The sequence below is a fragment of the Vombatus ursinus genome, unplaced genomic scaffold (assembly GCF_900497805.2).
Source record: "Vombatus ursinus unplaced genomic scaffold, bare-nosed wombat genome assembly UNPS02000749.1, whole genome shotgun sequence".
In the NCBI taxonomy this organism is placed as follows: domain Eukaryota; kingdom Metazoa; phylum Chordata; class Mammalia; order Diprotodontia; family Vombatidae; genus Vombatus; species Vombatus ursinus.
Window position 1 is genome coordinate 21,359,469 of NW_020940527.1, and position 26,738 is coordinate 21,386,206.

The 26,738-nt window shown below is 36.9% G+C and overlaps 1 protein-coding gene across 3 annotated transcripts in view; it reads left to right on the forward strand.

The window, feature by feature from the left end:
- Positions 1-26,738, forward strand: part of WDFY4 (WDFY family member 4) — a 365,261-nt gene that overhangs the window by 152,600 nt on the left and 185,923 nt on the right. For all 3 annotated transcript variants that reach the window (XM_027859244.1, XM_027859252.1, XM_027859263.1), the window contains exons 37-38: positions 3,371-3,556; positions 5,747-5,883. In XM_027859244.1, the coding sequence (XP_027715045.1) occupies positions 3,371-3,556; positions 5,747-5,883 (323 nt within the window). The remainder of the gene's footprint in view (positions 1-3,370; positions 3,557-5,746; positions 5,884-26,738) is intronic.

Consider the following 26,738-nt stretch of genomic DNA (forward strand, 5'->3'; position numbering starts at 1 on the left):
TTCTTCTTCTTCTTCTTCTTCTTCTTCTTCTTCTTCTTCTTCTTCTTGTTCTTTGTTCATTTTCCGACCCTCTTTCTAATAAGGATATATTATCTTGTGATATATTCTGAGTATGTTGGGGGAGGGGCACTGCCTCAAGCTTAAGGCTTTTTTTCTTTGTTCTTTTCAGAGTTAGTTCTGGGAGTTTGCGTGTTTTGGGTGCTTTCAAGGTAATATGATTCAGGGAGAAATGTGGTCACTGCTCTCCTGGTCTTAATTCTGGTCCTTACCTAGTAACAAATCCTCATTCCTTGGTATTACAATCAGTACTGATCCTCAAGCTCCCTAATTCCTTGGAACCAGAAATGATTCCATTTGTCAGGGTCCCTGATCACTCGTGACTAAAAGTAATACTGCCTCTCAGGGTTTATACTCTCCCTCTTGACCAAAAATATTTCTCTCTCTCCTTGAACTATGATCCAGAAGTGTGTATAGGAAATGGAATTGTCAAATGGCATCTAGTCCTGCATCCAGTTCTAGCACAGGGATCCCTTGTCCTTTCTGACTAGTTGCCAGGTTCCCTTACCACCTCTGTCTTGAAAGCTCCTGAAGCTTCTGCCACTTCTGCTTCTTCTATCACCACCACCTGGTCCTACCACTGGCGTTTGATCCATGTGGACTTCAGGCCTGCCTTTACCCCCGTCTCACAGATCCCTCTTTCCAACTTTCCAATTTGTCTTCAGCTGGGAGACTATCTTATTCTGACCTTTTGTTGATCTGCCATTTCAGAATTTGGTTTGAGTAGTTCTTTTAAAACTGTTTGGAGGGGGATGTTGGGAGCACTCTGCTGAGTGCTTTCTTTACTCCTCCATCTTGGCTCCACACCCAGAACCTGCCAGTGTTTTTGTAGTAATTAATTTTTAAAGTGTAGTTAATTAAAAAATTAAACATAAAAGTTTTGTTAATGACTTTTGTTCCAACATCACATTTTTTCCCTAAATATGTACCTCAATCAATTAATCAATCTAAAAGTATTTATTAAGCATCTGCTATAATACCAGGCACTGTGCTAAATTTTGAGGATACAAATATAGGTAAAAATAGCCCCTGCCTTCAAGGAATTCACACTCTAATGAGAGAGGCAAGATGTAAATAATTAGATCCATATGAGATACATTCAGAATAAATGGAAGTAACCATTGAGAGAAAAGTATTAGTAACTAGGGGAATCAGGAAAAGCCTCTTAAGACAAAAATTTAAAAAAGTCAACTGAAACATCGATAACATTTGACAGCACAGTAGCAGTTTATCTTCATCATGGATGACAATGGAAATACCATATTTTGACTCTAAAATCTCAGTCCACAATGTCCTATATGAGGATATCAGAATGTAACTAAAGAAAACATAATTAGGAATAGCAGCTAGGTAAAATTAAGCACACAAAGAATAAATCTGTGCTCAAAGCAAAATAGTTTTAATATATGTAAGAAGTTTTTTTTTTTTACAGGGCATCTGAAAGAGGGGAAGACACAAAATAATTGGAATAAGTCATGGATGATGTTATTACTCTTCCAAAAGATGATCTTAAGAACATTAGTAACTACTGACCCATATCCCTACTTTCTCATTTCTATGATCTTTTTATGAGAATGATATAAATTTTTATTTAGGGTATCTTTGATTAAAAAATAGGACATAGGAAAAAGCAGGCTTTAACAGATGTTTTCTACAGAATATCTATTGTCATAGTCACACAATTGAATAAGGTGAAGGGAATGAAAGATACCATTGAGTCTATTGTTTGCCAGTTTCAGGGGGAAAAAACTAGTAGTGTACAAGGGTGACTTCATTTTTCTTGTCCAGCAACATTCATCTTATGCATATGTTGAAATCACATGAAATAAGTTGACTGATAAAAACCACTTCATTTAACACTGTCCAAACAGCAAGGGAGGCATAAAACAGGAAGATACAAACTTGTAAAAGATCACCATAAGGGGAAAATGACAAAAGGGGGCACAGATAGGCAGCAGGTGAGAAGATGACCTGGTAGTAAAATGAAAAATTGCTGAAAGCAGCTTAGATATAGTTGGCTACTATCACCACTTGGGAAAGCAATTTGGAATTATGCAAAAGAAGTGACTAAAATATCTATCCCTTTTGTCCCAAAGATTCTACTATTAGGCATGTACCCTGAACAGGTCATTCATAAGAAGAAAATCCCTATATGGACAAAAATGTTTTTATCAGCACTTTCTGTAGTAGCAAAGACTTGGAAATGAAGTAGATCCTCATGGATTGGGGAATAGCTAAAGAATTTGTGGTACATGAATGGAGTGGAATGTTACTTTGCTATAAGAACCAATGAATAGAATGAATACAGAGAAGCATGGGAAGATTTACATGAATCTAATGCAAAGTGAAGTAAACATATTTAAGAAATATGCACATTTACTACAACATACACAATTACTACCATGATATAAATAGAAATAAAAACAATCAAAAATGAAGGTTACAAAATCATAAAGAAATGGCCTCCAAGAAAGGATATGAAAAGCCATCTCCCCCAGCTCCTTTGCAGTGATAAAAGGTCTATGAACGTGAAACATTGCACATATTTTCAGATTGTAGTATGTGTTGATTGGCTATACTGATTTTTTTTCTATTCTTTTTTTTTTTTTAGGCAATTAGGGTTAAGTGACTTGCCCAGGGTCACACAGCTAGTAAGTGTCAAGTGTTTGGTCTGAGGCTGGATTTGAACTCAGGTCCTCACGACTTCAGGGCCAGTGCTCTATCCACTGCGCCACCTAGCTGCCCCCTATTTTTTTCTTTTAAAAAATAATTATTTGTTATATAAAATGACTTTTTAGGAGAGGGAGGGATATAGGGGAAAATGTACACAATGTTACAACAAAACATTAATAAAATTTATTTCTTTTAAAAAAACAAGTAGCAGGCTATGGGAGGCTATTCTATTTAAGGAAACCAAGGTCCTAGGGCAGAAGTTCTGAACATAAAAGGTGTAAGTCCTCTCAGTCAGCAAAACTCAAGAGTCCTCAGGAATAAAATTAAATTGTAATTGGAAAATGTTTGACAAAATAAATAAAAATACAATGCAACATAGAAAATGTTAATTTGTAGTATTCTAAGTCAATACAATTTCTATTTGAATTTGTTGCCACTGGACTGGTCCATGGTATTTAACCATAGATTGCCTATGTAACTGAGCAAATCACTTAGCCTCCCAATGCCTGTAAATAATTTCTTAAATTAATTAATTAATTAATTAATGTTGTGGAAAAGACAGCAATTACCTGCCTTTGAATACTTTGTTTATTTTTGAATCCTTTCCTGGATTATTTCTGTTACTTTCTCTTTTTCCTAGTTCAACATGGCATTCTGAAAACAGTCCTTGTCCTCTGGCACCAGCTCACGCATCAGAGGCGGCAAGCACTGGAGGATACTTTCAAGATGGACCTCTCTGTAAAACCTGGGGAGAGTGAAGTAAAGATTGAAAACGTCACACCTCTGTGGGAAGAGACAACACTCAAGTCTTGGCAGCATTACTTAGGTCTCTCTTTTTTACCTTAAAAGATCACTGTTTTTGCTATACAGAGTACCCTTGCTCATAAAGCCCCCTGAGTATTTCACAAAATGCTAAATACAGCCTTTCCCTGTGTAGGTATTGTACCTTTTCTGATCAGTGTTATAGGGCCAAGAATTTACTTGTGGAATTTTTCCTAGCCATGTGTGCCTTCTAAAGTTTTGTAGCCCTTTCTTCGCCAAAGAAAGATGGATGAGACATTAGGAATGAGCAATAGTAGAAGGCTTCCCTCAAATGTATTGAGACTTTAAACCCTGTGCAAACAGGGGCAGCAACATCCAGGAACTAGATAAAGGTTTACCTCATCATTCATGTATCGTGGTATCTGGTTTCTTGAACTGTGCCTTCTCTGCCAATTAACATGCCTAAATGAACCATATAAACAAAGAAAAAAAAAAGAACAGCATTTCTTTCTTTTCATAAAATATTGAATCATAATCTGAAAGCAATGTTGACTTAGCCTTTCAAATTAACTCTGAGGCACAATTAAATATAAAGGCTTTGAAAAATATACGTTAACACATTTTAAAGGCAGAATTTCATTTACAATGAAAGAAAAAGTGATAGTGTATAACATATGCTACTCTTTTGTAAAGCTCTTTGCAAATCTGATGGTGCTATATAAAAGCTAGATATTATTATTGTTATTATTATTGATTTTGTATCTATTAATTGTCCATGGATAAATGCATATATAAGGAATTAATGGCTATCCAGTCAAATCATTAAGCATTTAGTAAGCACTTACTGTATTATGCTGTATTGTACCAGGTACAAATGCCAAGTGCTGGGAATACAAAGAAAGATAAAAATGAACCCTGCCTTCAGGACTTTACCTTCTGATGTGAGAGACAAAGATGAAAATAAATAGGTGTAGAAAAGAGAGATACACAATAGATTGGAGGTAATCTCAGAGAAGAGGCTCTGAATAGCTAGAGAGACCAATAAAGGTCTCCCATAGAAGGTGGGATTTGAGCTCTGTCTTGAAAGAAGTGAGGAATTCTAAGAGGCAGAAACAAGGAGATAAGAGCATCTTAGGCTTACATTAGCATGGGAGATGGTACATGCAAAGGCATGGGGATGGGGGATGGGAATGTTGTGTGGGGGGAACAGCATATAAACCAGTGAGGTTGGATAGTAGTGTGATATATGTGTAGAGGGGACTAAAGTATAAGAAGACTGGAAGGTAGGAATCGGATAAGTTACGAAGCACTTTAAAAGCCAAAGGGACTTTTATCTGATTCTGAAGCTGGTGGCTCAGAGTACCAGGTCTGTTGTCAGAAAGACTTGAGTTCAAATTCAGGCCCAGACACTTAGTAGCTGTGAGACCCTGGGCTGGTCACTTAACCTCTGTTTGTCTCAGTTTTCTCATCTATAAAATGGGAATAATAATAGCACTTACCTCCAAGGTTGTTGTGAGGATCAAATGAGATAATAATTGTAGTAAAGTGTTTAGAACAGTGCCTGGTATATAGTGCTATATAAATGTTAGTTATTATTATTAATAGGGTGCCGTTGGAATTTATTGGGTAATGGAATAACATGGTGAGAACAGCACTTTAGGAAGCTCACTTTGATACTTGCATGAGAATTTATTGGAGTGGGAAGAGACTTGAGGCAGGGCAACCATTTAGAAACTATTTGTAGTAGTCCGAGTGAGAGGTGATGAGGGCCAGAACTGAGTGATGACTAGTGAGTGGAGAGAAGGGGACATAAAAGAGGAACACAGTGAAGGTAGAAGCAACAAGATTTGACCACAGATTGGAAATGTGAGGTGAGGGACAGTGAAGAGGTGAGGATGATTCTGAAGTTACAAACCTGTTGATTGGGAGGAGGGAGGCTCCCTTAACAGAAACTTGTAAAATAAATATGGTGGAGTGGAAATATCAGCCAATTGGCCAAACATTTTATTTAGTGGGAGGTTGATAGATATGTCAACCTGAATGTGTGCCCTGCAGGATTACAGCAAATGTTGATTTATTGCTTGGGTTCATAGAAGTAATAATAATAATGATAATGATCATGATAATGTGGTATAGCTTTTGTTCCAGGAAGTTTATTAATTCAATATTTTCCAACCTGCAATATCTACCAAGCTATATGAATTGCACTTACTTCCTCTTATTTCAGGTGTGTTTCTTTTTCTTTTCTCAACAGCATCTGAAAAGAAGATGCTGGCAAGCAAGTCAAATACCGTGCATCAAAGCAAAGCCTCCAGCTGGAGTGAAAGTTTGTCATCAGCAATGAAGTTGATTCCAGGAAGGCAAACTAAGGAAACCGAGTGCAAAGCTGAGGTAACTTCAAACTTCATTATAGTTTAGTGTCTAGAGCCTGTGGGTTTTTCTTGAAGATCTTTGATTAATTTACACAAGTATAGAAAAGCATGGGGTAGTGGATAGAAAACCACCTGGAAGCCAGGGAGACCTAGGTGCAAAACTCACCTCTGACACCTACTGGACGTGTAACCCCAGGCAAATCTCTACTTCTCAGTCTTGAGGCAGCTCACTAAGACTAAATTGAAGAGAAGGTGCCTACCCGCTTTGGTAGAGGGAGTTTGCTTATTGGTACAGGGTCCTTCCTACACCAGCGAAATCACAGGTCTAGTCTCTTTACCTGTAGAAAGACATCCGAACTTTTTTTTTGGAGGGGGTATAGCAAGATTCCACCCAAATGTTATGCTGCTTTTCTAAGAGAAGTTTCTTGCATTATTATAATACGCTTGTTTTCACAGTTTCCTTTCTGGTTCACAAACAATAGCATGAAGCTTTCCCTTTCATTTTAATCTCAAGAGATCTGATTTTTCAGTTTGGCTTTGCCTGGGATTAAATGTGAGTGGCTGGCATCATCTTAGATTCTAGTGAATGGTGGTCCCAATGACAATGGAGCCAGATAGTTTCCAGCTTTTCCCTCTTAGGAATAAGCTAACAGAGGGTATTATGGTGCTGATAAAGGCTAAGTCAGAAATAGTGTTATAGAGAATGTCATATTAAAAGAGGACTATAATTTAAACCAGGGACATTGGTGGGTATGATAAATGTGTGTAGACAGCTGACTATTTGCCAGTTCTATTTGTATTTTCCTGTATATTTTGAGTTTGTGTACATGTGTTTGTGTGTTATATTTATTTTGTGTGTGTATGTACTATAACACATATGATGACAATAGCCTAGAAAGTTTTAAAGGGTATCATACCTAAGAAGGACTAATTCAGTCCACATGTAACCCTTTTGGTCCTCAAGTATGTTCCTTTGACTCAATCCAAACTTCACCAATTTGTTCTGTGAAGGTTGGATTCAGTCAAAGGACTGCACTTGAGGACCTAGAGGGCCACATGTGGCCTCGAGGCCACAATTACCTTACCAAGTATTTATCTAGTTAAGTATTTATCTAGTGCTTACTATGTGCCAGACACTGGGTTAAGCGCTAGGGATACGAATACGATTGGAAAGACAGTTTCTACCTCCAAGGAGCTTACCTTCTAATGAGAAAAGATAGCACATAAAAGGGAGATGAAAAGAGGGACAAGGAGTGGATAGAGGTCCAGCAAGGACATGGTAACAGTCTTTTCATTAGCCATGAAGGTCACTATCCAGTTGCCACTAATGGCCCTTTCTTGGTTCTTGTCTATTGACACTTAGGCCCCATTCTACCATGACATCATTTCTCAGGAGCACCAATTTCAGATGGGAAAAGAGAGAGACTAAATGAAGAGCCCTCATGAATTCACAATCATTAGGAAGCTGGCAGCAGTGGTTTTAGAATCTCCTGTCCAAATGAAGGAAGGAATTACTTCTCCCTGCCCTGCCAATGGCCTTTTGCATATGTGTATTACAGGAAATGTAGTGTGAAAAGTCCCTGTAGTGCCAGCAGTGCATTTTTAACTTTGGAGGTTATGTGGCTGTGCTCTGAAAGTGCACCTTAGCAGAGGCAGTGTAGGCTTCTTGGCCATGCCCTATGGTCAATGACCCAGAAAGATCTAGAGGGAGATGCTAAGGATTTTATAATAGACCTCCACTCTCCCACTCAGCCCCCTAGCTCAATTGAGTGAAATCGAGGCTTAGATGTACGAACTCAAGAGATTGTAGAATATTGGCTATGTCTAAGAACCTTGGAAAGATGAAGCATGGTGAAAAAGATGCTTTCAAATGATTATGATGGAAGCTATAGAAATAGTTAGAATTATTGTTTTGGGGTATGGATATGATTTCCTTTGGGGGAAGTTACTACCAAGAATATGCCCATGTGGTTTCTCTCCACATCCCCACCTTATTACTCGAGGAAGAGGAATACGCAATTAGGAGAAGGGAAATGTTTCCTGTGTGCTATAGAGAGGAAGGTGAACATAGAAAGACTTTCTGAGCTATTTCCTCTATAGGCCCAGTGACTGTTGGTCATGTGGCCATTTTCCAATTTTTTAATTTAAAAAAAATGGTTGACATTTTTAATTTCCTATCACCTATATTTTCTACTTTATCCCTCCCTCCTCCTTCTCCCAGAAACATATCTCATATAATATGAAATGAGGGGAAAAACCCAGTTCAGAAAAATCTGGCCAACATATCTACCAAGTGTGACGTTTTTACACATATTCCCTATCTCTGTTAAGAGTGGAGGAAGTTGACTCTGTCTTCTCTGGGGCAAACTAGGTCATTATGATTTCCCAGTACTCTAATTGTGTGGTTCTTTCTATTTATATTCCTATGGTGATTTTATATACAAATATATGTATATATACACACACATATGTATATATAGCATATATAGTATGTGTATGTATATGTGTATAGACATATAGCTATAAAATATATTATATGTAGTATATATTTCTAGTCTCGCTGATGTCATTTTTTATCAGTTCATGTACATTTTCCCAGGCTTTTCTATATTCATCATATTTAACATTTTTTTGCAGGACAGTAATTTTCTATTACATTAATTTCGACATTATTGCTTGGCCATTTCTCAATTGATGGGCATTGATTTTGTTTCCAGTTCTGTGTTACAACAAAAGTGCTACATTAAATATGTTAGTGTATATAAGACTTTTCTTTTTATCATTGACTTCCTTTGAGGTATATGGTTAGCCATGGAATTTCTGGGTCAAAGTCACTTTCATAGCATAACTTATTTTCTGAACTGAGGGCAATTCACGTTTATGCCAATTGTGTATCAGTGTGCTCATCTTTCCACAACCTTCCCAGTATTGTCCCTGCCATCTTTTTGTCACCCTTGCCAATTTGTTAGTTGTAAGGTGAAAAGTAAGAGTTGTTTTGATTTGCTTTTTTCTTGTTAGGGATTCAAATCATTCTTAAATATGATTGCTGATTTGCCTTTCTCTTATTGGGGATTTAGATCATCCTTGAATATGATTGTTAACAGGTTGCAACTCTTTTGAAACTGTCATTAACTTTTGAACACTTCTTTATTTGATAATTAACCATTTTCCATTTTGCTATGTGTCACTAGACTTTATTGATTCAACATTTAGGGACCTGCAGTGAAATGTCAAAACAGATTTTTCTTTATAAATTTGAAGGAGACATTTAAATTATCTTTATGATGTTGATGTTCTTAGTATACTTGACAGCAAAGAGTAGTGGAGATCACAAAAATGAACGTGTATTTGAGATTACTACCCAAACCATTCTCCTATTTTGATATGGTGTGAAATCCAGCGTGCATCTGGGCGTGTGTGTGTGTGTAATTCTGTGATCTGTAATGGGAGAAGCATGAAACAGAATAGTATAGTCACTAGAAGGCTAATTTTAGAGATGGGGAAATTTATGTTCAAGGTGTGCATCTGACAAATATTAACTATGGTGAACATATGAAATCTCTCAATGCTCCAGATAATACATTAAAACTATAAGTTGCAGAGAAATTACCGAACTAAATCAGTAGAGAGAAATTACTCACTGGGAGTTCAGTATACTGGATTTATGATGAAATCATAGGTCCAAATACCTTCTGCTTTTTTCCCTGTTCCCACATCCCTCAGTGTATGTTTTGGCGTGCATGCGCATGCGCACACATACCTCATACACACATACACACACACACACACACACACACACACACACACACTACAAAACAAAACAAAACAGTAGGACCAATAAATTCAAGCATCTAACGATGAACAATAATAAATTGCTGCATATATAAAATTAGGCACATTAAGAAATCTGTCATCTATCAATCAATCAGTAAAACTTTAAAGGTGCCTACTATGTGTTAGACACTATGCTAGGCATTGGGCATCAAAACAAAAATAAAACAATTCCTATCTATATTCAACTAGGAGAGAAATGTGTACCCTTAAAAGTATATACAAGATGAATATAAGTTAATATAGGTTTTCAATGTTATTATTCCATTATTTAAAAAAATATCATTCTAAAGAAGTTCTGTGAGGTTCTGGTCTGGGTCTGACTCATTTTAGTCCTTCATTTGTTTAGGTTCTTTGTTGGAATAAAATGGTACTCATATAGGTCATTTAACTGTTAACAAAATGATTTACTTAGTCATCGCAGAAGTATAATCCATAAGGATAGGCATTCAGGACACCTTGATGTAATTCAGGTAAGAGAAGCTCTCTTGCTTAAATTGTTAATTGTGACTCAACAGTCAAGCATCAGAGCATCCCCAGAGCTCCTCATGGCTGCTTTGCACTCAGAACACAAGGAAGTAAAATCAGTAGCCTGAACCTTTATTCCTCTGTGAATCAATCAAAACTTGAGGCTGTTCTGAATCACTTTTAATGAAATATTAGCCTAGCTTGCATGGGTTGGGGGTGTTAGGATATTGTCTGTAACACATGTGACATATTAGATGTAGAATTGGGAAAATCTGGGTTCAAAGGCTATTTCTTACACTTAGTAGTTCTGTGACCACAGGAGGATTACTAAACTTCTCTGGGCTTCAAGCAACTCTCTAAGAATTGAAATTATAGACAAGTTATGATCTGTATTCATGGAAAGATTTTCCTTAGTTATGAAATCATCGACTCTAGGCAAATTGTTTCTCTGTTTTATACTTTTGAATGAGATGAAAGTGATCTTTCTGGCAGCAAGATGACATAGCCATTCTTTGACAGTTTTTCACTCACTGTAGATGGATCTGTTTCACCTTAGTCCATCAATAAATCTTTTTTTCCCTTGGATCAGACTTGTGATTTCACTGGAGCAGGAAACTCCCAGTATTCCCTACCAGTGTATATTAGACATTGTTCTGCTACTTCTGTTCTTAGAGATTTGTCTGTGGCACTGAAAGGTTGAAGTACCTCCCCAGGGCCTACAGACATTATCTATGTGTCAAAAGCAAGATTTGAGCTTCTACATTTTCATGATTCTAAAGCCAGGTCTCTATGTACCATGCCATGGCTAATCCTGATTCCACATTAGGACTTTTCCAAATGTGTTATCCAATCTCTTAGTCATTACTGTGAGACTTGGCCTTGCCAATATCTGTGGCTCATCTGTTGAACTTGATGATATTATATTTAAAAAATAATGATAATAATAGTAATGATGAATAACACTTCTATGACACTTGCTTTGTGCCAGGTAGTATACTAAGCACTTTTGATCCTTACGACACTCTTGGGAGAAGGATGCTATTATTATCCCCATTTTATCAATGAGGAAATGGATGTAAACAGAAGTTAAGTGACTTGCACAGAGTCACATAGCTAATAACTGTCTGAAAGAACATTAGAAGGTCCCTGCAGGAATGTTAGTGACAAGATCACCTTATAATGGAAACTCTAGTCACTTGTTTCAGGTACTATTTTTTGACTCTTCCACCACACCTTTTGGACCAGTGGACTACAAACTTTTTGAATCATGCACCTATAGGGATAAAAATGAGTGTGAATCAACTATATTTGTGTGTTTACTTATTTATATAATATATAACAAATACTACTGTATTAATGATTATATTATCAGACAGACACAGAAAGAATAATTACAAAGGATGAGATAAAGATGAAGTATTTGATCCTAGAGTAAACACGAAGACACTAAATTAGGGTTTATTGAGTAGGGGAGTTACATTGGAAGATGTGTGCTTTAAGGAAATCACTGGCAGCTGTGTGGAAGGTGCGTTTGAGAGGCAGGGAGACCACTTAGGAGGCTATTGCAATGGTCCAGGCAAGAAGTGGTGAAGTCCTGATCTAGGATGGTGGCTCAATGAGTAGAGATAAGGGAACAGATGCAAGACATGTCACAACAGCAATGAGAGAGTAATGACAGGATTTTGTAACTGCTTAGCTATATGAGACGAAAGACAGTGAAGAGTTGAAGATGACCCTGATGTTGTATGCCTAAGTGACTGGAAGCATAGTGGTAATCTAGAAATAGGGATGTTCAGAAGAAGAATGGCTTTAGGAGGAAAGATGTCAACATGTTTGTGATGCAGATCACAACCTACTGCACTTCCATGGGACTTACTCGAGTCTAATTCAAACCATAAAAAAGAGAGGGTTCTTGGTTGTAAGGGCATTTAGTACGGCCTTGAGGTGGTGTGGGGGAAAGGGATTGGGTATACTTCCAGGGTGGGAATTTTCCCAATGGCATCTGTGCATCTGTTGCTCTGGATGCTCAGGTAGTGGTTAGGTTATAAGTGCCTTGAGAGGCTGGTTTCAGCTCTGAAGCAAGCAGGGAGGTAGTAATCTTTCATAGCAGATGACTAGACTTCTGAGTGAAGGCCTATTAGAGGATAAGGGTAGGTGTAGCTGAGTAGCAGACAAGTCTGATGATTATCATGGGGAGGATGCAACCCACCTTCTCACCATCTAATTGACTAGCCATGTAATCTTTGGGGTCATTCCATGCTCTACTTAAGGTCAACATTCCCCCTGCCCGCCTTACTGTCAGGCCACAGCACCACATAGGAGGCCACTATTCTCAGTGATACCAACATATCTTGACTACGTTGGCATCACTTAAAATCAGCACTCATTCTTTTACCTGGAAGTGACACGAGTGGGTCACCCACTACACCATCCTGGCCTTTGGAATTGACTGAACGGAACAGGTCACAAGCTCTCTTCTGTGTGGCTGAAGCTGAGTTCATACAACTTGGAATATCTCTGCTGCAAGCAACTCTCATTTTCCTCGGGACCCTTTTGTTGTTAATAGAAGGTACAACTTCTCAGGTACATGTGTAGACTGTGATGTCTTACTGTAAGTGCATCAACTATTTGCCCTGGGGTCTGTTTAATTATTTTTTAAAATTAATTTTGATTATTACAGCTGATTACACCTCAGTGAGCAATGTAATTGATATTTGTTAATGTATCCCAAGGAACATTTTGTACAACATGCTTTTTGTTGTTGAAGGTTAAAGACTCCGTTATTGGTTTTTCCCTAAATATGCCCACATCATTAGTTCCTCCAGTGAAAAGGTTGCCATCTGGAAAAGGCAGCGCAGAGACATTATTCAGGCACAAGTGCATGAAATTGGTGTTTTTGCATCTTCTGTCTCTCTTCTGGAAAGAAGAGGCTTGTAATTAAAGGAGCTGCGATTAGAGGAAACATTATTCATTCGGTGTTATTCCTTATCATGTCAGCTACTGACAGCTCTGTAGCTCTGATAAATTGTTCCTTGGAGTGAGACACATACTGTGCAGTTCCTAATTCCTAATACTTACCTTCAACAGTAGAACTTTTTTTTTCCTTTGAGAGTTCACTAAACTTTTAAGGCAAAGCTTAGGCATTATTTCTTTCCTACTTTCCCTATCATCTTTGATTTCTAGAATCAAATATAGACTTCATACCTACTTAAGCTATCACCTACATTATCTCTCCTTCCCTCCTGTTGACTATAAAACTCATAGAAATGGTAGTCTACACTTGCTACATCTACTTCCTTACAATGCTATTGTTCCTCAACCCTTTGTAATCTGGCTTCCCATGCCATTGCCTTACTGAAACTACTTAGCATCCAAGGATACTGAGGACCTCCCTAGTGTTAAACCTAGTGGCCATTGTTTTGTCTTTATCCTTAATCTCTCTGCAACATTTAATATCATTAACTTCCTCCTCTATCATGATACACTCCTTCCTTGGCTTTCATGATATCATGCTCTCATTATTCAATTCTTACTGCTCTAATAGCTCCTTCTCTGTCTCTTATAATTATTAACTCTACATTCTCTTCAGGCCCTGTTTTTTTCTCTCCTGTTACTATATTTAGGGAGAACTAGACTAAAATATTATAAAAGTATGGGTCTCCTATTATGATTACTGACTCATTGGGTCTTTTTTTCTTTTCTCATCATATGTATAACTCACATTCCTTATAAGCACACTTAATTACATTGTCAAAAACAGTGAAAATTAGATGATTCCCTATATATAGCTATTCTGAAAATAAGTTCAATATTTCTGACTTTAAATTTCACTGAAAATTCTTTGTATTTCACATTTTATCTTATAATTAATATTTTAAAGATAGAGAAACTGAGGTACAGAGATTACAAGATCGTTATCTCAAGTCCTAGGAACAAAGTCTACTGTGTATGCAATGTGAGTCTTCTTTAGGAAAAGGAACCAAATAGGAGATATAGACATTTTCTTGTAGGAGAAACAAATACTTTCATTTAATAATGAATGATTGGTAAGCAGCAAAGCCATAACAAGGGTGAAATAAGCAGATTTTTGTTCCAGGATGTTGACATCTTGGGGGACTGCTTCTTTCCCTTTAGTTCCTCCCAGGCCCATTTTTCCTGTGCTTTGTGATTTCCTATTAGCCTGCCTGCACTGGCATGGTGTTTCTGACTCCTATCCCCTCACCTAGCCTGAAGATACTGCCCCATCATCCCCAATGTCTCAGCACTGTAGAGTCTGTCTCCTGGAGTCTGCCTTCCTTTTCACTGCACACCTCTGCTTCCTCCGAGAAGTTAGGGATCAGAGACCCTCCGCCATGCATCAATCATATTGACCACACTTTCTTGGAGACAGGCCATGACTGCACCCAAAGCAGGCTGTTCCCCTAATTTATCCCAGGAGTAATAATTCCTAGTTATAGCTCTAGTAGTAATCACCTAAATCAAGGGAGTAGAGAGCCTATTCCAACTTAATGAAACCAGTTCCATTCATAGAACTCAGAGGCCCTGGGAGTTTGAGCCATTTGGTACTTTGACACAGTTGATTTCAACACCATGTGGCAAGAAAGAATTCTGATGATGAGTCTCTTGCTTAGCTCCCATGGCAAAAGGGCCTGCCGTCTGATAATGCTTTTCCAGTGAAATTTCCTCTATCTACCTCCCATCAGACAGGCAAGACCTATGGGGAACAAAGAGAGCAGGAAATGAAAGGGGTAATGGAGACTGACAAACCCAATTTGCACAGGTCATTCTAATTATCCACCATTTCTCTACATAGAGGTCTTGGGCTAATGTGACAGCTGCCTTGTCTGAGACAATGATTTTAAGCAGTCTTTTTCTAGAAATTGCTGGTCAAAACTGATTCTTTTAATATGTTAACACACAGCAGTGTATGTAGGGAGAAGCCCATCATATTTCCACTGTGAGTTAGAGCTTGGAGAATTTTTCTGTTAGTTAATCTCTTCTGATGCCCTGCTGTCCCTGAAAAGTTATTGAAACTTTTTTTATAGATTGTCATGATCCCAATTTCTCAGGCCTCATGCATACAATACAATATGGTACAATACAATACAACCCAACCAAATCCAATCCAATACAATCTAACACAACACAATACAATACAGTATGGTCCAGTTCAGTCCGGTCCAGTATGATATGATACAAAATGGTATGATATGATATGATACAATATAATACAATAATCATGCCTACTTTATGCCAGGTACTGTGCTAAGAGCAAGAGATGCAAATAAGAAAGAGACACTTCCTGACCTCAAGGAACTTACTGTTTAGTGGGAGAAGACAATGTACACAAAGGAAACAGGAAAGGGTGCTAAGGGATGATGGTACCCAGCAAGAGGGCATGATGACGGTGGAATCAAATCCAAAGAGTGTGGCTGGTGAGAAATGTCTGGACTGTAAGCCCTCTCTAAATGGAGGCTTTCAGGAAATCTCCAGTGCCTTTAATTACTGCAGATAATAACTTCTAACTATGTAATCTTTAAGGTTTAGAAATCTAGTGGATAGACTACTGGAGTTGTAGTTTGGAAGTCCTGAGTTAGACTCCTGTCTCATATACTTACTTTGTGATCTCGGTCATACCATTTAATCTATTTCAGCCTCAGTTTCCTCGTTGGTAAATCAAGGCTAATAATAGCATCTACTTCGTAGGGTTCCTAGGAGGATAAAAATGAGGTAACATATAAAGCACTTTGTGAACCAGAAAGCATTATATAAATGCTAACTATTGTTTTGATAACTATTATTAATACATTAGCCTCACCACAACCCCATGAGTTGATTAGGAATAACAACAAGAACATGTTTCACTGGACATTTTTAATCCTCCATTTTTACTATATTTCTAGCTGGCCCCAAACAAGCTGAATATTTTGCTTCGTATTGTAGAATCTCAGGCAGTGCTGGAAGGATCCTTAGATATCATATGATCATAGACTTTGGGGGTAGGAGGAACTTCGAAGGTCATACAGTTCAACTCCCACACTTTACAAGTGGGGAAATAGGCATCTAGACAGTGGATAGAGCACTGAACCTGGAGTCCGGAAGACCTAAGTCTCAGATACCTGCTAGCTATGTGACCCTGAGCAAGTCGCTTAACCTCCATATACTCTTCTCATCTGTAAAACAGGGATAAAAATAGTACCAACCTCCCAGGGTTCAAATGAGATGATAAATGTATGAAAGTGCTTGGCATGATGCCTGGCACATAGTATACACTATACAAATGTTAGCTATTATTATTACTTACTAGAAATTGGTAATCAGACAGCAAAAGTGAATTGCTCAATTTCATAGAAATAGTTAAAGATCAGAGCTTGGATTTGGACTCAAGTCCCTTGACCCAAACCTAACGCCCTTCCCACTACACCAGCAAGCAGCTATAGGCAAGGTTAGGTTACTCCAGGAGTGAAGTGATCATTGTCTTAAAGGCCTGAGAGGATAAACTGAGGCTTTCTGGTGGTAAAATTCCCTGCTCTGTGGAATTCCTGTGACTCTGGCTCCAACTGGTTTTCACTAAAAGAAGAAGAACCTCTATTTCTGAAACAGAAGTAAATGACTTAATCTATGTTTTACTGAGAAACATACTATGTTATCATGAACTGGGGAAGAAATTTAATTAAGTCTAAAGGAACTAGGACATCTGCATTCTTCAAGGCTCTAAAAACAATCATAGCACAAACAAAGTCTGCTAATGGTCAAATATGAAATAAGCATACATATCATGTATGGAGCTTTAAAAATGTTTTTAGAGTACTTTTATTTCATTCTTCTGGTGAAACGAAGGGATGAATAGGACAAAGAATGCTATTGCTGTCTTACAGTGAAGACCTTGGTGCGTAGAGAGGCCATGCTGTCCTCTGCTTACTTCACATTCTCCTTCTGGCCTAGAACTCAGATTTCATGGCAGGAGACTAGGATTCTGATCCCCACATCTGTTCCTAACTAAAATATATGATCCTGGTCAAGCCATTTCACTTTTCAGGACCTCAGTTTTTTTTCGTTTGTTGATGTGGGCAGGTTGGCCTAGGTGAACTCTAAGGTCCATCTCAAAATCAAATTATCCCAACCACCAGTCAAATACTCCATTTATAAACAATGCTGATTTATGTTCAGTAGGCTCATAGTAGTGATTAGGAGAGCTTTCCTTTTATGATGTAATTATGTACTTTAAAATGATTCAATTCACTTTTGTTGTTTTTATTTTATTCAGTCATTTTTTAGTCATGTCTGACTCTTCTTGACCCCATTTGGGGTTTTCTTGGCAAAGATGCTGGAGTGGTTTGCCATTTCCTTCTCCAGCTCATTTTACAGATGAGGAAACTGAGGCAAACAGGGTTAAGTGACTTGCCCAAGGTCATACAGCTAGTAAGTGTCTCAGGCCAGATTTGAACTCAAGAAGATGAGTCTTCCTGACTTCAGGGCCAGCGCTCTATCCACTGCAAAACACTGAGCAATGTCCTCGTGGAAAATATAATAACAATAACAACAACAACAACAATAATATTAGGTAGTATTTACATAACGCTTTAAGGTTTGCCAGCCCTTTAAATGTAATCTAATTTGATCTTCACAGCAACCTTGTGAGGTAGATACTATTTTTGTCCCCATTTCATAGATGAGGAAACTGAGGATGATGGAGGTTAAGTGACTTGTCCAGGCTCACAAAGCTAAGTGTCTGAGGAAAGTTTCAAACCCAGATCTTCCTGATTCCAAGTCTTGTGCTCTACTCTAACCAGAGTGTTACCTAGCTGCCTCCAAAGGAGCTTAAGCACAAATCCCTGTCCTTTAGGACATGCACGTGCGAGCACACACACACACATGCACATACCTCTTCACTCTAGTCAAATTGCCCTGCTAGCTACTCCACATTGAAGCCTATCTCTTTTTTCTCTTCCTTTGTACAAATGGTTCCCCATATCTGGAATGTTTTCCTTCCTAACCTCTGCCCCTTTGTTGTTGCTGTTCTTCAGGCATTTCAGTCTTATCTGACTCTTTGTGACCCTATTTGTTGTTTTCTTGGCAAAGACACTACAGTGGTCTGCCATTTCCTTCTCCAGTTCATTTTACAGATGTGGAAACTAAGGCAAACAAGGTTAAGTGACTTACCCAGGGTCACATAGCTAGTAAGTATCTGAGGCCAGATTTGAATTCAGGAAGATGAATCTTCCTGACTTCAGGCCCAGTGCTCTACCCACTGCATTATCAATCCACTCTTGCTTCTTCAAAGCCTAGCTCATGTAGCCTACACATAGGCTCCCCAACATTTCTCCCAGTTTGATAATCTCTTGCTCTTAAAAATTATGTCATACGTTTATGTTTATATTTTGCATTTGCTTATCTGTGTATATATTGTATCTCCCCAGTAGAGTATTGTCATGCCCTTAAGAACAAGACCTATCTAATTTTGTTTTTGTATCCTCAGCATCTAATAGAGCCTTGCCCATAATGAGTGTTTGAATTTTACTGAATTAGTGAATTTCTATAGCTAAAAACATCTTTCCACTTGTAGCAAACTTTCCATGATGAGCCTTTCTGAACTTAGCTAGACTGGTCAATCAATCACCAAGCATTTATTTATTGATGATTATCTAGTTTGTAACCAAGTGCCAAAGCTTGTATTGCACTGGCATTCTTTCAGGAATCCATGATGAGCCATCAGACTAAGATGTCAGTAGAGATGGATTTGTAATGATGATGAGTCTGGGGAAATGCTGGCGTCAAGGGCTAGCTAGAGTAAGGCTGTGAATCAAGTCTGATTAATTTGCATCCAACATGGAGTTTGAGGGCAATGGAAGGTGACACCTTGTGTGGGAGGAATAAGCTCTGTAAAAGGCACAGAGCAGAATTGTATCATATGTCAAAAAAGCAGAAAAAATGGAGAGAAGGACACAGTGCAAGTGTGAGATCAAGAGGTGAGAGAAGAAAACAGAGAATAAGAAATGCCTAGAATTTGAACTTCAGAAGAACTTGGACAACACAATTTAACTATTGCTTTTTGTAAGGTGTTAGCAGGAATTTGCTAATTATTGATCAACCCTAACTGGGCCAGAAAACTAATTACAAAAACAAAAAAAGCTTTCCTTAGGAGCTCCCAGATTTAGTCAATAGGTGCAAAAACCAACTAGCTTCTGTGGCAAATAAAAACATGATTCAAAAGTAGTTGCCACAAAAAAGTTAGGACCTCTGTTTCAGCAAGTATGGAGGATGAGGGTCATATAGCATGGCCAAAGATTCTGTATTGGGACGATTAGTAACAATGCCCATGTAAATGAAGATTGAACTTCCTCCTAGAAGAAAAGGTGAAACAGTTGTTAGAGCACTTCCTGACTTGCTTTTTTTCAGCAAAAATAAGGTATTCCACAGAAGAAATCCTTCAAAAAGAATACAAAGAGGCAAGTAGACATCCAACAGATGTCCATTTAACCAAGCATCTGTTAATACTCTCTCTTTCAGACAAAAGCAGAAGAGCTACTAATTTATTGACTGACTTTAATGGTCATTTAGTCCCTCAACAGGTGGAAAAATCAACAGTGGGAATTGTTATTCTAGACTTAATTCTCATTGATTGCTGAGGTGAAAATGATGGATTTCTCCAACTTAAAATAATATGTTAGGAAAGGATAGAAAAATGGTACATAATCTCACATTTGCCCTAAATTTTGGGAGCGCCAATATCAAAAAGTTCAACAAAGCGTAGTTAGGATCCAGCAGACTAAAATTGTGCAAGAGAAGTCAACACAATATGGATGGGAAACTTGCAGGAATTAAATTCTCAAGATATAAAGGAAAGCAATTTCAATGAAAAGGAAGAAAAGACACTTGTCTAAATAGATAATATGGATTCACAGGGAAATTGTCAACAGATTTAGATTTTTAAAAGGCATGTTTGGAAGGTGGAAACAAGGGAAGGTAATGAAAGATGATTATGAAAGCATGACATGATACGATAAGAGTAGTGGCAGGAATGCTCATTCTTGGAATGGGCTGAGTTCAATGAAGAATAATATGTACAAAAGGAGGAGGGTTGATTTGTTTTTTCTTTGTTTATTTTTCTGGCATATTGAGGTAAAGAAGAAATTTCAAAAAAGATAGGATTACTGGTCAAGTTGGATGGGATGATGATAATACATAACAGAGAGACAGGAAACTTATCCTTCTTTTTCTTTGTTTCTCTTTTCTCTCCTTAGGAAATGACTATTTTTTGTTTGTTTTTTTACTGGAGTGGATAGAATAAAAATGGCTAATAGGACATTGATACCTATACTGCATAGGGAAATAATAAGAACATACCCAACTGTCCTTGATAAATTCAAGTCTCCAGGCCTAAACAAACTACATCACAAGTTATTGAAAGAATTTGACAGATAAGATTGGTACTAGTAGTAATTTTTGAATGATTATAAAGTAGAAAATATACAGGACCCAATATAGGCAAATTTCTTCCTTTAAAAAAAAAAGAGGGGAAGGGAAAGGAGTAGAGTCTTCAAAGTGTAGGTCAGTAAACAACTTATTTCCTCTCAAAATTTTAGAATGTGTTTTAAAGGATTAAGTAATAAAAGTGTAAAACAGGTAGCATAGTCAAAAAGAACTCACATGCTTCATCAGGTCATATTAGACTATATTCACTTTTCTTTGTGACAGAATTACTAGAATTATATATGAGAAGAGTGTTTACCTAGATTTTAGCAAAATATTTGAAAATTCATTCATTCATTCATTCAACAAATGTTCATGTAGTACTTGCTTATTACAGAACTCTCCACTAGGTGTTGAAAGCCTAGATAAGACCTAGCCTTTGCCCTTGCAGAGCTTAAGATCTGATGGGGATATAAAAAATAAAATAAATAATAGTATAGCATGCAATAGAAATAGCATAGTACATGATATTATGTATTAAGTGGATTAAAGAAATACAGAACCAGATGCTAATAATTGGAACTGTCCAAGAAGAACAATGGGTTGCCTTGGAAGATAGTAAGTTGCCTATAGAGGTCTTTAAGCAAGAATGATCATTTGTCAGGGATTTTTATACAGTGGATGTTGGTTAGATATAAGTTGTACTAAGTGGCCCAGGATGAAATAGCCTATGTCATGCCCAACTATATAATTTTTAACATAGAGATTCTGCTATTAAAAAAAAAAAAACAGTCTTCATGCCTCTAGTCCAGTATTTCTTCAGTCCATGAATTTGCTTTTTAAAATACATTTTATAATTATATTTCAATGTAATTTCTCTCCTTGGCAATCCTATACATTTTATTTTATACTTTTAAAATAATTATTCTGAGAAGTGGGCTATAGCCTTCACCAGACTGCCAAAGGACTTCATGACCCAGACAAGGCTAAGAACACCCTCTTCCATTTGTCCTTTATACTGTTGCTAGAGTAATCTTACTAATAAACAGATTCAAACACATCCCTTCCTGCTCTAAAACACCCTGCTAATTCCCACCAAACATGTCTCCATTGTCCCTTGGGTGACCTAAAACTACAATTGCCTTCAAACTAATATATTCCATTGACTCAGTCACATAGTACACTGGCTTTTAAAATGTGGATCTTTGTTTCAGGGGAAATCTTGGCACCATTAAAAGAACTTTGCAGTTTCCCAATGTTAGTGTCTGGCCTGCTCTTCTCCTTCAAGTTAGTCAATCAACTACCATTAAGCACCTATCATATACCAGATACTGTGTTAAGTGCTTAATATACAAAGAAAGGCAAAAGACAGCCCTGTTCTCAATCACCTCATAGTCTAAGAGAAAGACAATATAAAAACACTTATGTAAAAACAGGAAGTATGCAAGTAAATTGGAGATAATGGCAGGTGAAAGGCACTAAGATTAAGGAGATCTGGGAAAGACTTTTTGTAGAAGAGGTACTTTGGTTGAGACTTGAAGGAAATAATGGAAGTTATGTTGATTCTTCAGTTCGATTCTGCTCCCAGTTTCTCATTTATTTGAAGTGTTTTCTTCAGATACAGTTAATGATGAGCAAGCTCTATACATTGTCCATCCAACTGGATGTTATTGAAGTATTGTGGAGGAGACAGAATTTATCTATCAGCAGATTTATTCAACAATGGATTGAATGTAGGAGTGGAAGAGTAGGAAGAATTGAAGATTACTAAAATTTTTTGAAACTTAGTGACAGAGGGAATGGTGGTATCATAAAAGAAACAGAGAAGTTGAGGAGAGGAGAGGAGAGTTGTTAATGATGAGGTCATACTTTTAGATGTGTTGAATTTGAAATGATAATAGGACATCAGGTGGAGACATCCAGATAGCAAATGAAAATGTGAGCTTGGAGCTCATGAAAGGAGTCCGTGCTAATGATAGAGGTTTTCATGTTGTTTGCTTACAGGTAACCATTAGAATTAGACAAGATCAACAAGGAATGGAGATGACTTATCTCCTAGCTGTAAAGAATTTATAGCAAAGAAAAACACAGCTTAAAACAGTGCCACCAACTCATCAGCCGACTTTGCTCTATTGTAGTAATTTGAAGAAGAGAAGTAAATAGATACAAAACAAACAGTGATTTACCTATGATATTTCTTCATCAAGTGTATCATGTGTGAAACAGCTTTATCTTCATAATAGAAGGATAATTAACATCACTAATTATCTAATTAAGTTCATTAAGCATACACCAACAGTGTACTGTGAAGCTGACATTATGTTCTACTGTCAACAAATGCTTTGATTTCTTAGGAAGTAATTAAAATGTAAATTAGCATGCCATTAAATGCACAGGGGAAGTTTTGAATCTGATATTTCAAAACTGCTCATAGCAACATAACATTTCTTCAATAGAAGCAGTCATTTTGCTATTAATGATGTTTATTAAACAGTTTCCATTATATTGGTTAATATCTGGATCATAATAGGATTACAGCAAAAAATTAAACAGAATTTAGGCAATTGCATTTACATTGTATTGTATTTTTCTCTAATCTGATAATTTCATTTATGAATATGTTTATTTTGCCTTTCATTTACACTGTATAGATCTTGTATGAACATAGTTTTTTCATGTTTTCTCTCTCATTAGAATGTTAGTTCTTTGAGAACAGGGATGAAGATTTTGCCTTTCTTTGAGTCCATGGTGTTATTTATAGTGCCTAGCACACAGTAAGCACTTATAAATAAAGGCTTGCTGACTGACTCTTTAAATATGGAAAGACCAAGTCATAGTATATGCCAATATTCCCAGTGTATGTGTGCCTCAAAAGCTATATGTAAATCAGATTTCTCTAAAATGAACCTGACTTGAAATTTGTGGTCAAGTTTGCCATTTTAATGAATTTCCAGCTAAATCCCTTTTATAAAACAATAAACCATTCCTTAATTATGTGTATTTGAGTGTGAGTGAGATATGTATGTGTGTATCTCCTCTGAATCTTCCATTTCAATATACGTACATCCATATGTCTATATAATCTATTATTATATATAATATACATATATACATGTGTGTATAGACACACATAGTATCCCAAATAAACCCCATGCCCATCTATCCAAAGATTGACTTTGTCACACTATTAATATCTACCTCTATTGTATAGATACAGATATACACATATATAGACACATATAAGAATATATGTATGTGTATAATGAAAATGAAAATTCATAGGATGAAAATCATGGATTTTGATTCTGAAGGAACCTTAGAATTCACTCAATTCATGTATTCATCTAGTTGCGTTTTTTTCTGGTTTCCCAAATTAGCCATTAGCTTTAATTGAATTAAACATCTCACATGAAATGACCACTTGGTAATTAGTATAATATAGTGAGGTCTGGTCTGTATTTAGGAGATGTGTTTCTTGTCCTGGCCCCATCAATAATTAGTTATGTGACTATAGATTTTTCACTTTTACCTCTCTGGGCTTTAATTTCCTCAACTGTAAAGCAAGAGAGACTAGATGAAAGCTGTCCTCTGGGTCTAAAGTTCTGTGATTCTCTAATCCAATTACCTTTTCATTTCAAAATCATCTAAGCTTTAGAAAGCATCTATTTGAAAATATACTCACTGGAATTAAACAACCACTACTAAAACCCAGATTGACGTAAAAAATGATCAAATTCTGAAATGTGTATCTTCTTCTATAGACCATGTTTCAGTGAAAATCATTCAGCTTCTGTTTTATGTGAAATCAGCAAAGACAGAGTTGAGCATGGTTTATATTAAGTTTAGGACTATGTTACTCAGCATGGTTGAGGAAAAGCAAGTGATTTACCAACTTAGATCCAGTTTCCTCATCTATAAAATGAGGAAGCTGGATTAGGTGAGGGGTTCTTACTTTTGGGTATGTGTGTCATGGACCCCTTTGTCGGTCTGGTGAAACCTGTGGGACCTTTCTCAGAATAATCTTTTTAAACGCATAAAATAAAATACATAGGATAACAAAGGAAACCAATTACTGTGAAATACAGTTATCATAATATTAAAAAAAAAAGTTCACAAACCCCAAGTTAAGAAGTAGAATTAGAGAATCTGTTTCCTTCTAGCTCTAACATTCTATGGTTTCCTTATTCTACTATGTGATCTCAGTGGTCTTGTGCTCTTATACCAACTCTTGAGACAACCTGGGATTAGAAGTTGTCACTGGCTACGACTGAATGGTGATGCTTAAAAAAACAAAACCCAAAACAAACAGATAAAAACCATCCATTTGAAGATTAGGAGGGAGAGGCAGCACACTGTTCAAGTGGAAATCAGAATTATGATGCAAATAGTTGAAGATCAAGGACTAGGGAGGCAAGTCACAGAACTGAAGGGGCACTAACTGAATGAGGAACTAACATCTGAAGCCAAAACAATGTCAAACAAGGTTAGGGAAACAGCTGGTGAAAGGTAAAGTCTGGGATTTAGACTGCATTTGGTCATTACTGAGCAAGTAACAGGAAGCTGAGGTAGAAAAAAAAATTATCTCAATTGTCCGCATTCAGCATTCAGCTCATTTGTTGGCACATTGTTTTTTGTTTTTGTTTTATGCATACATGCATGCATGTATATATACATATATACTTATGTATGTACACATGCACACACACACACATACACACACTTTATCTTGACTTTTATTCTCTAGTTTCTTCTGAGATCACTTTAGATCCAGAGTTCCTTTTTCTGCCATGGTTATGGCTGAGTTTTATAGTGCCACACATTATTAGCAGAGGCATCCAGAAGAGTACATCTAGTTGGCAATGAAACTTAAGTTGGGGTGACTAATATTTCACGTAATTCCACTAGCAATCTTTTTGTCTAATAGATGTTCTTTTCTGTATATATTTAAAGATCAGGTACAGATCCTAGTCACTGGCAAGTGCCTCATCCCATCATGTTTGTTATAGAGTATTTCCTGATGAGCATTTTGTCCTTTTGCAGTAAATCCTTCCTTATTTCTCCCGAAGTTTCTGTCTTTGATGAATAGAACCAAAACTGGAAGTGACTAGAATTTTGCCCTAGGGCACCAACATTTAGAAGGTACATCATTTGAAAAAATGATTTTTAAATGGTGGCAAAATTTACATTTTTTCACATTTTAAAAATTTCATAGCACTCCTTTCTTTAGCATCATGGGAATAACTGATTTTTAGCATCTTATTGGCAAGAAAAATTAGAACAAAATGCTTTCAGACCATCACTTCCTCCCCATAGAAATTACATTTCAGAGCAACACTTCTTCACTGTGCTACCTGCTCCAGAAGTATAGTCCCTAGAAGTTGTTTCATTGTCGCTGAATACACACACACATGTTCCTATGGCTAGTTTTCCTGGTGTCTCCCCTCTCAGACAACTAAAATTCTTGTTTTATTTGTTTATCTTATTATTAATATTAGTTTATTCAATACAACAAAATAATTAATAGAGTTGCTCCTTGTTTTGTTTCCATGTTAGCAGTTGTAAAATTCGTTTAAGGGCATTTTTATGTTGCTATTATTAAGTTACAGAATAGCTCGTTGTAGCTCTATTCATAAGTAACTTTATAGTGACAAGTCAGCAGTAAGATGAATTCCTTATGAAGAAACCAAACAAGATTTTTCTAAAGCATTTTACTTGATATTTATAAATTCCTTTGGCATCAGTCATTAAAGAACCCATATTGGAACGATTTTCAAATATCTCAAGGTAACTAAACACTAGAGCTCAAAAATTTGAGTCATCAATTGAAAATTGTCTACTTAAGAACATTAATATTGCTCTTTGAATGTAGATATATCTAAATCCTACTTTGGAAGATCCTTTCCATTGCATGATTAATTTCTTCCTCTAGGATCTTTTGCCTAAATAGAAATAATTTCCCAAGAGAAGTGTCTATAGTCTGGAAAAGTTTGACCAGCTCTCTCATATGTTTTAGGGTTTTTTTCCCTCCATTTCCTTTCCACTTTGTCAGGGATGTGTGACTAGATCGACGAAGTCATCATACTACTCAGTTTGTTGTCAGTGAAGGTGGCAGTTTCTAAGTCTACAAATAAACACACTTACGCACACATGCATGCACATACA